At 41.0% G+C, this 15,719-nt stretch overlaps 1 protein-coding gene across 1 annotated transcript; it reads left to right on the top strand.

The window, feature by feature from the left end:
• The first annotated feature begins 117 nt into the window (after positions 1-117).
• SLC39A9 (solute carrier family 39 member 9) lies at positions 118-13,907 on the top strand. The gene is made up of 7 exons (XM_033146911.1): positions 118-428; positions 2,173-2,281; positions 5,312-5,509; positions 6,216-6,284; positions 6,721-6,806; positions 8,132-8,266; positions 12,565-13,907. The coding sequence occupies exons 1-7, from the start codon at positions 333-335 to the stop codon at positions 12,793-12,795; spliced, it is 924 nt and encodes a 307-aa protein (XP_033002802.1). The 5' UTR covers positions 118-332; the 3' UTR covers positions 12,796-13,907.
• The last annotated feature ends 1,812 nt before the right edge of the window (positions 13,908-15,719 follow it).

The raw sequence follows: 15,719 nt of genomic DNA, 5'->3' as shown, positions 1-15,719 counted from the left end.
CCGGCCGGCCGGCCTGCCTGCCTCTCCGCTTGCACCGCAAGGGCGCCTGTCCTTCGAGCTGCCGGTCCGAGGGACGGGAGGCAGCCTCCAGGGGTTGGTTCAGGGCCTCCGAGCCTCTCCGCGGCGGGCGCTTTGGGGGAGTTTCCGGCGTCCCAGGCGCGCAGGTGTCTCGCGGGGTCTCGGCCTGTTCCGGGCGCGGGAAGAGGCGCCGCTGTCCCGCTCGCTGCTTAATGCGGTCCCTGAGGCTGGCTCCCTTTCCGCAGCCGGGAAGGCGAATCCTCTTGTGAGTCGGAGCCCCAGCGAGCAGCTCGGCCGAGGAGCAGAAGCCGGCCATGGATGACTTCTTGTCGATCAGCTTGCTCTCCCTGGCTATGCTGGTTGGCTGCTACGTGGCCGGGATCATCCCTTTAGCGGTGAACTTTTCCGAGGTAAGGAGGAGGCTCCCGCGTAACTGTCGGCCCGCTTCTGTAAGGGAGACGCGCAGGAGCGAGCTCGTCCGGTCGGTGTATGTGTGTGTGAGAGACAGACAGATAGAACCGTCTGCTTTTTCAAAAAGAGTGAGGCAGCAAATGAAAAACGTTGAGAGGAAGCAACTTAATAAATGGTAAACGGACGGCTAACCTGCAAACTTAGCCCACGTTTGAAATAGGGTACACGTCCCAGCTACCTCTGATCCACACGTCACGGTTTCCGTGCTCTGCGATGACTAGAGGGAAAGAACAGGTGGCAAAAACTGGAGATTTTTAGAAAAGGCAAAAGCATCGTTTTGAGTTCTCTCTGTGATTAACTGTAATTTTTACTTGACTAAGTTCCCTCTGATTTTTAAATCCCTCTGCTAAGTGTGTGTGTGTGTGTGTGGTGGCGGCAAATGTTGGTAAAGGTAAGTAGCTTTAAAATTTGTATTGTGTGGCTTGGTTTGTATAGCTTGCAGAAATGTCTTGTGAGATCCAAATTACTGAGAATTTGGTATTCTTTATACTAAAAATGTTGATATATTTTTATCGCTTCGTTATTGTCCTTTACTGGTAACTCAAACTTGAACAAGGAAACTTTCCCCCATAACCTCTACCTGTTGTCTCACATCGGTCCATTTGACAGACTATCTCTGATTCTTCTGATCTTATATGTAAAAAGTAAATGCATACATAGCACTAGGGTTGTGTTGTGATAAAAACTTCCTGAAAAATACTTTTTGAAGCTTCCATGTTTTTTGGGGGGGTGGGGAATTTGATGCTAAAGGTTAAATGTACAAGACAAACAAACACCCAGTGTTTCATGTATTAAAGGCAGTACTTGAGTTCTTACATGGGCTTTCATTTCTTCAGAAATGGCAGCATATTTAAAGGAAACATATATGCTAAATATCACTGTATTAGAAAAGTTTTCTATAGTATGTGGCAACTACTGTACTGTGTAATACATGAATGGCAGGGTTGCTTTTGGATACTTTTTACTGTACTGTTTTTTCCTGGTGGGAGAATAGACTGTGAAGTGCTGAGCTATATAATTAATTTGAAAATATTGCTGGTTTAGAACAAGTAGTTGGAGTAGGCAGCTTCCTCAGTTGTGTAATTTTTGTATGCCCACATTAGATTTTGGAGATTTGTAGGGTTTCTGTAGATACCTATGTGAATCAGTCCCTGGTAAAATGCCAGTTAAAATACATGTATTCAAAATTTCACTATTCGGTGTATCTTTTTTAAACAGTTATTTGCATTTTTGCTTTCCTGTTTTGCCAAGGTAAAAGGCAATGAGAGGAGGCCCACCCTTGTTTTCTAGCTTAGAGCTGGCAAGAAGTGACACTGCAATTGTACTGTGTTTCAGAATGCACATTGCAATGATCCATCCTGCTCCTATCCTGCTCCAAGCTACAGACAAAAGTTGGGATAGCCATTTTTGTGGTAAGGTGTGTAAAGTGCCACCACTGTCCATCACAAAAAAGTCCCAGACTTATTCTCCAGCTCCAGAGTTTAAGGATGGGGTTGGCAGTGGGCAGGCAAGATGCTTGAAGTGCCACATCTGGCTAGCACCAAAACAAGTTTCTGTTCCCCTCTCTCAATACTAATATCAAGATCTCAGGTGTATATTTGAGCAAACAATATTTATCCAAACATTATTTGTGTGTCATAATTTTGGTTCTTATGAAATATTCATTCTGAATTTTATTTGCAGGAAAGGTTGAAGCTGGTCACAGTCCTTGGTGCTGGACTTCTTTGTGGAACTGCCTTGGCTGTCATTGTGCCTGAAGGAGTACATGCACTTTATGAAGATATCTTGGAGGGTGAGAAAACAACACTATTATTCTGGTGCAGAGTATGTGGGTTAAACGAGGTAACTGTTAGATGCACTAGTAGCTGGTTGACTGACCGAACCCAAAGAGTACTCATTAATGGTTCCTCATCATCCTGGAAAAAAGTGACAAATGGGGTGCCACAGGGTTCTGTCCTGGGCCCGTTGTTGTTCACTGTCTTTATACACGACTTGGATGAAGGAATTGAGGGGATGCTTATCAAATTTGCAGATGACATCAAACTGGGAAGGGTAGCTAATGCCGCAGAAGACAGCATCAGAATTCAAAATGACCTAAACGGATTGGGGACAAATGTAAGGTTCTGTACTTAGTCAGGAAGAACCAGATGCACAAATAAAGGATGGGGGACATCTGGCTTACTAGCAGAACATGTGAAAAGGATCTAGGGGTCTTGGTGGACCACAAGCATAATGTAAGTCAACAGTGTGATGCAGCAGTAAAACAAGCTAATGCTATTCTAGGTTGCATCAACAGAAGTATAGTGTCCAGATCAGGGGAAGTAATAGTACTACTGTGTTCTGCCTTGGTCAGACCACACCTGGAGTACTGTGTCCAGTTCTGGGCACCACAGTGAAAGAACAATGTTGACAAGCTGGAATGTGTACAGAGGAGGGCAACCAAGATGATCAAGGGTCTGGAAACTAAGCCTTATGAGGAGCGTTTGAAGGAGCTGGGTTTGTTTAGCCTGGAAAAGAGGAGTCTGAGAGGAGATATGATAGCCATGTTCAAATATCTGAAGGGCTGTCACATGGAGGAGGGAGGATGCTTGTTTTCTCCTGCTCTGGAGGGTAGGACTCGAACCAATGGCTTCAAGTTGCAAGAAAGGAGATTCCAACTAAACTTTCAAAAAAAACCTTGCTGACAGTAAGAGCCGTTCAGCAGTGGAACCTCCTCTGATGAGATGTGGTGGACTCTCCTTCCTTGGAGATTTCTAAACAGAGGTTGGATTGCCATCTGTCATGGATGCTTTAGCTGAGATTCCTGTGTTGCAGGGGGTTGGACTAGATGACCTTTGGGGTCCCTTCCAACTCTAAGATTCTATGATTAAAAATTCAAGCACTGGTTACTACAGAAGAGAAACTTAGTTTGTTTGCAGTCCCAAGTTGTTGTCTTATAGACCATGAGGTATTTTGAATTGTAACAGTTGTAGAACAATTTTAAGCTTTCTATTTCCATCTTAATTAAAGGTCCAAAATAGATTAAAGATAATAACCAGGATCCAGACAACTTTGAAACTTAATTCTGTGAGCCCAAGGAGGAATTTTGATTTGTTTTTCTTGACTAACAGCACCTCTTGCCACATGGCAGTCTGTTCTTGAAATGGAGGGGGCTTTCAAAAGCAGCTTGTGATATACCATGGGGATTCAAAGATTATGGTATAATGTGAAAAATGGTTAAAATTCCGGACAGTTCTATGTGCTTAATAGGTTTTAATCTTATCCTTCCTTTGAGAAGACTGTACCTCACAGTGTGGTGGTGTTATTGCTGCTGCTAATTTTTTTTTTTTTTTACCTGCCCTTCACCTTAAGGTCCCAGGACAGGAAACAATATTAACAAAAATTTAAAACAACTTACAACCATAAGATTAAGGTGTTAGGCTGAGAGAACCAGCCTTCTTTGCACATCTCATTTAAATCATAATTTTAAATAAACTATGGTTTAATGTAAATTAGCATCATGCTGCTGCACCCTTCTCAAGAATTCCTTTGGAGCTGCTCCCTTCTGCCATGCAGAAGATGAAACGAGCCAGATTCTGACATGTCTCATCTGAACCTGGGCTTATAATTTGTTCTGGAGAGGGAAGGAACAAACCACAAGTTTGGGTTTGGATAACAGGACAAGCCAGCATCTGGCTTGTTTCATTTGTGGAGAACGTTTGAACAGTGTGCATCACCATGCTGCTCACCATAGCTTAGCTGTACAACAGCAGGATCCCAAAGCAGAGCAAGAGGATATTAAAACCATCTAAAAATCTTTACCTTTGCTAGCATAAAGACTGCATAGTTTCTCTTTATTCCAAGGAACCTATGTGTTTTGTCTGAGGATGGAGACAGAACTGTGTAACAGCTGGTGTTTGTATTTTCAGAGATGAGGAGTTGAGCATTATGTGTCTTGCCTTCCTAAAGTGTATTGGTGCAACCTGAAGCCTGTGTTACACATAAAAGAGTATTTTATGTATCTGCTGCCTCCTTCCACATCCCATTTTTAGACTCCTACCAGATATAGACACAGATGGTTTTACCATCAGACAGCCTCGCCAACCCCCCAAGCCATCTGGAGAACTCAAAACCTTGCACACCATCTTGCGACATTTGAGTTTGTCTAATAAAGAAATTACCTTAATAAAGTTTTTGGCATTCTGCTAATAGGGTTATAGGACTACCTTTACCTTAGATGAATGCTTCACTTTCCAATTGTTAATGGTTTGGAAACAGATATATTCACCCTGCAAATAAGGGTGAATAAGAATATATTCACTGTCCTCTTTGTTGCTCATTCCCCGTCTCCTTAACTGTCTCCTCTTTCCGTTTACTAACTCTTTCCATGTGGAAAAGGTGATACAGCTCAGAGAGCTGAGGAGGCAGATGACTGAGTCATGCTGGTGTTACATCCTGGGGCAGCCTTTTTCAACCTTGGGTCCCCTGATGTCGTTGGACTACAACTTCCATCATCCCTAGCTAGCAGAGCCAGTGGTTAGGGAAGATGGGAGTTGTAATCCAACAACATCTGGAAACCCAAGGTTGAGAGAGGCTCCCTGGGCATATAGTAATCTCTTCCTGGGATATAAAGAACACCACATAGTTATCCTGATTACCTCAAATGCTAGAGAGAATTTGGTTATCATTGCAGTACTCTATTTCCAAAAGGAGGAAGGAGTGCTTTGGGACTAGTAGGGCAAGAAATTGTTTAACAACTTTGACAATTAAAAATAAGTTGGGAATGTAATGTTTGAGGCTTCTGTGTTATAACTCCAGATTGTCCTGTTTTTGTTTCTTCTAGCAAAGCACCACCCAGCTAGCGAGACTCAAAAGATGGTTGAATCAGAAAAAGCAGCAGATGTGCCCGTAGTACATGACCATGTCCACAGCCATGACCATTCAAGGCTACATGCTTATATTGGTGTTTCCCTGGTCCTTGGGTTTGTCTTTATGCTTCTAGTAGATCAGATTGGCAGCTCTCATGTCCACGCTACAGATGGTAAGTCTTAACTTTTATGGACACATAACCAGAATAAATGACGAGGGCCTTGAAATATTCAAGTAACTGAATGAATATTCTGGTATTCACTCTTAAGTAAAACAATTTGTTAAACACTCACTGATGTAAAGAAAATGTTTCATAATGTTCCAGATTTTTACAGTTAAACAAAAAAGTACACAGAATCACAGGTCAGTTTTAAAGTACTGGGTAAATGCAGTCTTAATTCAGGAAATAATTGCAGTCAGTGAAAATGCAGCTACTGGTATTTTATTTATTTTAATAAATTTATATCCCACTTTTCAGAAAATGTCTATGCTAAACAAACAAATAACAAAAAGTATATGAAACAGTCCAATGAAACACAGAAAATTGATTTAAAAACCCATAGGTAAAATACTAGAAACAACAAGCAACAATTAATATCTATCCAGGGCCAGCTGCAGCAAACAGACCCATCACATAAAAACAGGAAGAGAATGGGCAATAGGAAAACTAAAGTTTAATGTCTCTCAAAGCTTTTTGGAATATTCCACCTTCCCTTAAGTCTAAACATAATCTGAAATAAAGAAACAGGTGCCCTTTTAAGAAGTTGTAGTTTGGTTTCAGTTGAAAAGTTGTGCCTTAATGCCTGTAATATATTTCTTTAGGGTTCTCTTCCTACTTATTTGTATCTTATTTGCTTAAGATTCCTTAATTATTTCAGACCCAGAAGCAGCAAGGTCGGGCAATTCCAAAATTACTACCACACTGGGACTAGTTGTTCATGCTGCAGGTGGGTTACTGTTTTTCATTTCTGCATAATGCCAAAGACCTTAATATATTGTCAGGTTACCTGGGTTAGAATTAGGGTTGCTTTTCTAAATGCGACACTAGTAATTAGTCCTTTGTATCCTGCTTGCTATAGCCAGCTCCAGGCTAACTGAACATTTTCTTGTATTGAATAAGAGAACGGAAAGAGAAGACTGTCATGAAGCTCAAGGAGATGTACCTAATGGGTACATGCAATTCAGTGCATAAGCAAGAAGCATCACATTTGCTTTTAATTTACATTTTTTCTGAGGGTTGGGGGAAGCTTCTGGTTCAGGTCTCTGGAGTGGAATAAGAGATGTGTTGGTACGCTTGTTCCTTGTGTAAATTGGTCCCAGTAAGCCTTCGATCAATGGGTGTGTTCACTTTTGTGTTGTTTGTTTTCCCCCATCCTCATTAAGCTGATGGTGTTGCCTTGGGTGCAGCTGCTTCCACCTCTCAGACCAGTGTCCAGCTAATAGTGTTTGTTGCAATTATGTTACATAAGGTAAGTTTTGAGTCTCAAACCTTTACATATTTCTTGTTTGCATGTTAAATTTATTACAGTTCTATAGCACCTTTCATCTGAGCACCACAGGGCAGTTTACAACACAAAAATGTGTAAGATAGTAAAAAACAAAAACAATACCCGCTACAGTTTAAAAGGCCATAGATTGGCTCACTAGCCAAAGGCCTGGGAGAAAAGTTGTTTTTGCCTGGTGCCTAAAGATAGGTAATGAAGACACCAGGCAAGCCTCCATGGGGAGAGCATCCTACAAACAGAGCCACCACAGAAAGGGCCCATTCTCATTTTGCTGGCCTCTGGATCTCTCATGGAGGAGACCTCCAGATCTGATCATATGGCAAGAAAAGGTCCTTGAGGTACTGCAGTCCTGAGCCATTTAAAGTTTTACTTCAAAACCAGCACTTTGAATTGGGCCCAAAAACTAATTGGCAGCTAGTGCAATCGGACCAGGATTGGCATTATATGCTGGAGCTATCTTGTCCCAGAGAGCAAACCGGCCACTGAATTCTGCACCAGTTGAAATTTCTGAACCATCTTCATGTATAGCGCAATGCATTAATCTACATATTTCACTATCGGCTATTGGGGATTTGAAATTGTAACAGAAATTCTCTCTGGTTGTATAAATTTTGATTCAATAAACTATGTGTGTCTTAAAGACATCCACACATTTTCTTAATTTTTCTTTAGTTTGCATACAATTATATATTGCATCCTAGTAGTAAATATATGCAGTTAAGTGTGTTGTATCTGACAACATTCTGATAGCCTAGGATGGAAAAGGAGTGATAAAAGGTTGAAATCGGAGTCCTTTCCCTGTGAGGAGTCATTTTAGCTTACTTTAAAAAGCAGAAAAGGGGTGTCATGCTAAAAGGTTCTAAATCTATGAGTTGAGAATTTCTCCTCTGTACTCCAGGTCACATACTGAAACTTCCTTGTTGGTAAGTTAGGAATAGAAGTGCATTTTCCAACAGAAACTCATGATTGATGCTGCTTTGAAGTTAATAAATATAAAAATGAGGGTGGAAAAGACCATTTATAGCTTACTTAATGTGATTTTGATGATTATGCAAACCTTTGAGCTGTGAAGTGCTAATAGCATGCTTTTTGAAAGGCAGTTTGTAAATCTAATAAGTAAAAATGAGCCGCTTGTAGTACACCTCATGCAGAGAAAGCTACACACAGTATGGCTACAAGCTAGTAGCAGTGTGGCTAGCTGAACATTTCATTTCACATGGGCAGAAAGAGGGGTGTCACCTTTTGTATTTTTACGTAAGAGTTTTGTTGACTGTTTTTTTCTCTTGTAGGCACCAGCTGCTTTTGGTCTTGTTTCCTTTCTAATGCATGCTGGTCTTGAACGGAATCGAATCAGGAAGCACTTGCTGGTTTTTGCACTTGCAGCCCCTGTTCTGTCAATGGTGACTTACTTGGGACTAAGCCAGGTAAATATTTCATGTCTAAGTTGCCAGAATACTGATTAATAGCTGAGGAGCATGGCCAGTGTTTAATCAACTCTTCAGAAGTGCTCTATCTACTCCTTTTGTCACTTTTATTTGTGAGCTTCTTAACACACTACCATCCAGTTAGTCGTACAGCTGAAAAAATAGCAGTATTTCTTCATGAGTGGTATTTTTACAAAACTGCAGCTAGAGAATTGCACAGTAACTAAAAACATAATGGATCTTATATGGATTGAAGGGGATGCCCTTGTGGAGAAAGTTAAGAGTGGAAACAATTTCTACTGATTCCTCCTTTCCTTTTTGCCTCCTGAAAAGTTGATTGGGGGGGGGTCTGTTTAAGAATAAACTAGGTTCTTTTATCTGTTTAGATGTTTAGCATAAATGAGATTCAGTAAGTTTTAGAGCACGGGTAGGCAAACTAAGGCCCAGGGGCCGGATCCGGCCCAGTCACCTTCTAAATCCGGCCCGCAGATGATCCGGAAATAAGCATGTTTTTAACATGAGTAGGAATAGGAATAGGAATAATAGGAATAATTTATTATTGGCCAAGTACATTTTCCAACATACTTGGAATTTGTTTCGGCTACATTGCAATGTAAACATACAGACACTGTTCCTCTCACAATACAAAGAAGTAAAGAAACCCCACCCATATTTTACCTCCCCTTAAGCTATACAACTACGAATTTAACAATTTAATGGCACAAGGGAAAAAACTATTCTTGTGCCTGGCCGATTTTGTATATGAAGTCCTGTAGCGACGTCCAGATGGAAGTAAATCAAGCAGATGATGACCGGGATGTAAAGGATCTGCTACAATTCTCTCTGCTCTCTTCCTTACTCGGGTAGCATAAATTGTCTCTATTGAAGGCAAGCTAACACCAATTACCCTTTCTGCAATTCTTACAGCTCGTTGGAGCTTTTTCTTGTCTCTCTTAGAGGCTGTACCGTACCAAGCTGTTATAGAATTACAGAGAACAGTTTCAATGATGCCTCTGTAGAATTGAATCAACACTTCCTGGGACAATTTAAATTTCCTTAGTTGACGCAGGAAATACAGCCTCTGGTGGACCTTTTTAATAATACTATTGATGTTGCTTGACCAACTTAAGTTATAAGAAATTATGGAGCCCAGGAACTTAAAGGACTCTACTATTACAACCATGTTACCAAGAATGGAAAGTGGTGGCAGAACAGAAGAGTGCCTTCTGAAATCAATTACCATTTCTACTGTCTTTTGGATATTTAGTACCAAATTATTTTCGGTGCACCACGAAACAAGATGGTCTACTTCCCGCCTATACACAGATTCATCGTCCTCCTGGATAAGCCCAATAACTGTTGTGTCATCAGCAAATTTCAAGATCTTAACCGATGGATCAGTTGAGGTACATTCATTTGTGTATAGAGAGAAAAGAAGTGGGGAAAGGACACACCCCTGGGGAGCACCGATATTGATGGTATTGTTGCTCGATATAATTTTCCCCAACCTCACCTGCTGCCTCCTGTCCGTTAAAAAGCTGTATATCCATCGGCAAACAGGGGCAGGTAAATTGAGATGAATTAATTTAGAAAACAATTTAGATGGTACAATAGTATTAAAAGCTGAGCTAAAGTCCACAAACAGAACTCGTACATAGGTCCGCAAGGAATCCAGGTGTTGCAGGATGTAGTGCAATGCCATGTTGATTGTATCATCTACTGACCTATTAGCTCGATAAGCAAATTGCAGAGGATCCAGCAAGGGATCAGTAACGTCTTTCAAGTAGGCCAGCACTAGTCTCTCAAATACTTTCATTACCACAGATGTTAAAGCAACTGGTCTATAATCGTTCATCACACTGATGGAAGGCTTCTTAGGTACAGGAATGATGACAGAATGTTTAAAGCATGAAGGGACTCTACACAACTCCAAAGAACGATTAAATATCTGTGTGAGGATCGGAGCCAATTGTGCTGCACACACTTTCAAGCAACGAGGAGTCACACCGTCTGCGCCTGGAGCTTTTCTGGTCTTCTGTTTCTGTAAAAGGCTCAGTACATCTTTTTCCCAGATTACCAGTGGGGTGGTTTCAGAACATGTTGAGTTGCTTATTGATGCCTCTGGCGCAATGTGTCCTTTTATTTAAAATGCATCTCTGGATTATTTGTGGTGCCTGCCTGGTGTTTTTACATGAGTAGAATGTGTCATTTTATTTAAAATGCATCTCTGGGTTATTTGTGGGGCATGGGAATTCGTTCATATTTTTTTCCAAAAGATAGTCCGGCGCCCCCCAAGGTCTGAGGGACAGTGGACCAGCCCCCCCTGCTGAAAGTTTGCTGACCCCTGCTCTAGAGAGAGAGGGCAAGTAAGCAGTCAGACAACCAATACATATTGGAATTATTCTATAACATTGCTTTATTGATTAACAAACATAACATATAATAAGATGAGGGAACATGCACTCAGTCTTATACACACACACACACACACACACACACATGCATACACACTCACCTCTCTCTTCACTAGAAGTGATCAAGTTCTAGTAAGAGTTATGGGTGGCAGACTTCAGGATCCCAGTCCGACACACAGCTTAGTCCAAGACGGTCTAATCTTATATGCTCTTCTTGCTGTGCATCTGAATCTCATATTCCTGAGTGACATTTTCCTGGCAGTCCTTAGCATGTTCTTGGCACATTGCAATACATATTGTTTGTACTTGATCTTCTGTAACTTCTGGCATAGTACGATACTCATTGTTTGTAACTAGCGTTGCATGGCCGGCGTTTCACGCTTCCTTGCAGGTATGGTACTTTTTGCCAGAACATGGAACATCCCATTAACTCTTTGATCAACACAGTTCAGAAATAGTTCATTAACAGCATCCAATTTGGGTGGTGGTCTTCAGCCAATCTTGTGGCTCATTCAAAACATGCCATTCATGACAGGATAACTGTCTAGAACAGTATTGGAAATGGTAATTTAAGGATGATTGGGTAGAAATTAACTGCCCCCACCCCCCAGCAGGCCAGCTCCACAGGATTAGAGTCCCTTCTGCAACTGGCAGGTGCCCTTTACCCACAGAAGAGCATATCTGGATCCAACTTGGTTAATGGTTCCTTGTGCAGACATGCTTTGAATGAAAACCATTGTTTGGCTATTTATTTCATAAAATTCATACATAGCTTGATTGTAAAAAAAAAAAAATCCTTCAAAGTGGTTTTACAAAGATAATACAAAACATTGAACAAAATAAAATCAGCAGTAAACTAAAAACCAGTTAAAACACACACCAACATACTATATATATGACGTATCTTCTTTGTCACATGACAATATCTGGGTAGGCTGTTTGAACAAAAATATTTTTAGCAGAAGCTGAAAAAAGGGCAAGCCTGCCTGGTGTCAGTAGGCAGGGAGTCAGTCCCAAAGTGTATGTGCTGCCACACTAAATACGGAAGAGGTAGTATGTGGCACCTGAAACAGCACTAGTTCCATATACTGAAGTGTTTGAGTGGAGTGCAACAAGTGCAGAATAAAGATCACTTCAAAGTCATCCTCAAAGTGTGCAACCAGTTAGTGACAGTAGGTCTCTCCCACACCAGGGCGTCAGTAACTTCCAGACTGTCCAAAATAACTATTATCGACTGCAAGAGGATGCAGTGCAAGCTGCAAAATGAGCTGCTGCTTTTTTGCAGCCCGCACTGCCACATGGTAGGCATAATTACGTGTTTGGTCAACTTCATAGCAGGGCTTCAGCCATTTGCGCTCTGGTCTTCATCCAACTTGTTCTGTAGCCTGGAGCTTTTCAGAATACCAAAGAGCTGCTTGGGCTCCACAATGCTAGAAAAGGACGCATGGGAATGATTGTGTCAACCACACGTTTCATTGCACAGTTCCATAGTGAGATCAAGAATCGTTAGCTTTCCCCACTGGAAAATCCCCCAGAGCATTCAGGAACACATCAGTTTCCATCAGTCTCTGAGTGCAGGCCATCTGAGTGGGCCCACCACCCTTACGGGGGGGAATTATGATTTCATAATCAATATTATGTGAACCATCTTTAGGCATTCTGTTTTTGCAATGACTAGTGCATGTGCATTAAAGATAATAATCTTTAGGGGGCAATGAGGGAAGATAGCTGTAAAGATAGTTTGGTTTTTTGATTGCAGAAATCCTTTTAGGTCAGCATTAACATTTCTTCAGAGTTGACTTCTTCTGTGGAATAAGTTACAAGCATTATTAAAGACAGATCAACTCTGTGTTTTCTCTCCCTTGCCACCCTCTTCTTTTACAGAGCAGCAAACAAGCACTTTCAGACGTTAATGCCACTGGAGTCGCCATGCTTTTCTCTGCTGGAACTTTTCTATATGTTGCCACAGTTCACGTTCTCCCTGAAGTGGGTGGAATGGGACATAGCCACAAACCTGACTCTGCTGGAGGCAAAGGACTCAGTCGCCTGGAGGTGGCAGCATTAGTTCTGGGCTGCCTGATTCCTCTGATTCTGTCCATTGGACACCAGCATTAAAGGTCTGAAGTGCAGCAATCCTCTCCTCAGTCTCTGATGTGAGCAGCAATCTGGTGTGTCAAGCTGCCCTTTTATCATTGTCTCTCTTACCCTGTTAACCACCCCATCTGTTTTAAGGAGTCAGAGAGAGAAGCAAAGGAGGATTTCTGGGAAAGCTTGTTAGCATAGGAGATGATACTCTCGACAGCCGGATATAAATTCTGCATAACTTCCCTTTTCTGAAGATGTTTTAATTATGACTTCCTGCCCTATTCTCAGGGAAGTTGGAATTTAGAGATTCTATGGCAGATGATTTGGGAAGGACTTTGTGGCTCATCATGAAAGCATAATCAAAAGTATTCTATATGTCAGCATTCACAGCTGACCTCTTGACATTGGACGCTGCTTTCTGACGTCTGGGACTAGTTTTCACCTCCAAGATAATGATGGCATAACTATCTTGGGAGATGCATCTGGTGAAGAAACATCAACGGGATAAAGTCCTAGAAAAGATCTGTACAAGTTTAACAGCTTGATAGGATTTTTATATTGCATTACTAGGAAGCACATTTATTGTGTCCCTTGAGTGTTATCATCTATATGGTAGAATCAAGGAGTCACATTGGGCTGAAAGTTAGGTGGTTCTGAGCGCAGAGGAGTATGTGCTTATTGAAATGGACACTGTGCACATCTACAAAGGCTTATTTTGTTAAAATAGACTAAGGTAAGCATGTTCATTAAGAGTGAAGGGTGCCCAAAGCATTTACCTATACAGAAGCAAGGACCTTAACATTTCCTGTTATTACAAACAAGAAACATTCTAAATTGTGAGCCTGTCTGAATTGAGCCTCCCTTTCTTTCTGAAATCTGATTCTGAAATATTTCAATCTGAAATATTTCAATCAACATCGAGTGTAACTGCAGTTCTGAAATGCAGTGCCTTTCCATGGAGAAGATCCTTCCTTTTGGCCTATAAACTTAACTTCATTGTGAAAGAAACTGTAAGAGCCATAGGGAGAAACCTAAAATATCTGGAAGTATATGTACATTCTTGGTGCACAATTTTTACTTCAATTTGAAACCTTCACTTCCATTGTTCTTCAGTTAATGGTCATTTTACCTTAAAACACACAAACACATATACAGCAAGAAGATGAATTAGCAGTTTTCTGTAGCACTGGTTATTTTGCATGACAAATGTTTTCCCATCTTTTCACAGCCCAATAGCTCTTACAATTCTGATCTCTTCCATGCCTTCACATGCTGTAGTTGTTTTGCATAGAATACTGGTATGATTCATCATGAAGGTTTTGTTTTAATGGGTGATTCTTGCTTGCTGGTATTGTCTGATATTGCTATAGCAGTGGCAGTCAAGATCAAGATTTCACCAGGGACCTTTAAAAAAAAAATGGGGGCACTTAACATTAAAAATGTAAGTGAAAAATCCACACAGAATCAATATTATATGTATCGTCTTTTCTGAAGGCTTATTATTGATCTAATTTAAAAGATCTCAGCAGGCCTCCTCAGTGTAATCCATTCTACCAGGTGTAGCCTATGCAGCTACATAAGGGGATCCACTAGAAGCTTGAATAAAACACCTGTTGTTGCTTTTTGCCAACCTGGGACTGTAAGAACCCACAGCTGCTGGGTTTGTGCAACACAGGTTATATAGGCCTGCTTTAAAAAGTAAAAATGCTTTTGTACTGATTAAGAGTCTCTTTTGAAGAAGAATCTCTTCTCTATGTTGAAAATAGAAATACTCTTAAATCTTGTAACAAAGAAAAGGTACTGACACCTGGTATGTGAACCAAGATGTGCACGTCATATCTTCATCGTTGAAGACCAAAGGTAAGTTGGGCACAAGTATAATTAAAGGCTCAATTTGGCCTACTGTGATGGGCAAGATGATGAGAAAGCTGTTCCTCAGCTGGCAGAGAGGAAAACCGCAAAAATGGGAACTTGTGGGTCAATGGCAAACTATCTAGACACAGAAGCAGTGGGTGTAGGAATGGATTTGAACCGCACTTAAAATATTTTTTCCTAGTATATTTAATATTTGAGAGTCTGCGTTGTGGTGTTGGTATCTTGAAAACCATGCTGTTGGCCGGAGTTGCCTTTAGCTGCTCGTTACATTTTGGAAAGTGGCCAGAACCTGCCTATATTGGATCACTTTGTATTTATGAAAACAAGGCCTGCCAATTCTGCCATCCCTGTTCACTAACTTTTGGCCCATTATGCCACTGGTAGGATGCCTTCATTGGACTTCTTGATTTATAGAGCTGCATCTAGAGCATTTGGGACAGGATCTAGAATTATACTGTATACCTATCACACTATAGAATTATACTGTATGCATCAATTTAAGAGCGACAAGTCATAGAGGCAGTATGTCAAGATCTTGAGAGGTTAAAATGTTGCCAGAAGCAACCTGATTTTCCACTCTGATGATGAGGGTGTCTAGTTGCTTCATTTGCTAACTACCACAAGAAAAGTAGGTAGCAAAAAGAGGGGAATATTTACATTATTAATGACAACCAGATGTTTCATCTCTTTTATCTGTTGGAATCCTAACTTTAAAGAATCTTCCAGATTGGTTATGGTAAATGTGGATTTCTTTGAATCTTCACTTGAAATGAGGGCTTTGTAGTCTAGTTCTGCTCTTAGTTCTTAGTAGTAAAATACAAATTCCAATCTAGGCTTCACAGTAGACTCCTGGGAGCCATAGACTGCTGAGGATAAAGGGATTTATTATTTGTAACTACTTACAAATTCATGTACTTCCATTATTCATGTCAGTTTTGGACTGAGTTGAAAGTGGAAATCAGTTTAAGTGGAAATCAGTTTAAGATGAGCTCCATCTGTGTGCAACATTGTTTGGTCATTTAATTGGCTAGCCTGCTATCATTCACAAAACAGGGACGACCTCTTGCCTGAGTTAAACT

The sequence above is a fragment of the Lacerta agilis genome, chromosome 1 (genome assembly GCF_009819535.1).
Source record: "Lacerta agilis isolate rLacAgi1 chromosome 1, rLacAgi1.pri, whole genome shotgun sequence".
In the NCBI taxonomy this organism is placed as follows: Eukaryota; Metazoa; Chordata; class Lepidosauria; order Squamata; family Lacertidae; genus Lacerta; species Lacerta agilis.
Note: the sequence above shows the minus strand (reverse complement) of the source record. Positions and strands in the feature narration are given on the sequence as shown.

What these genes read in the sequence shown, in the direction of transcription:
- SLC39A9 (XM_033146911.1), top strand. Translation starts at nt 333, where the DNA reads ATGGATGACTTCTTGTCGATCAGCTTGCTCTCCCTGGCTATGCTGGTT. An exon ending in ACTAGTTGTTCATGCTGCAG is followed by an intron (nt 6,285 to 6,720) that starts GTGGGTTACTGT and finishes ATCCTCATTAAG; the next exon opens with CTGATGGTGTTGCCTTGGGT. An exon ending in TTGCAATTATGTTACATAAG is followed by an intron (nt 6,807 to 8,131) that starts GTAAGTTTTGAG and finishes TTTCTCTTGTAG; the next exon opens with GCACCAGCTGCTTTTGGTCT.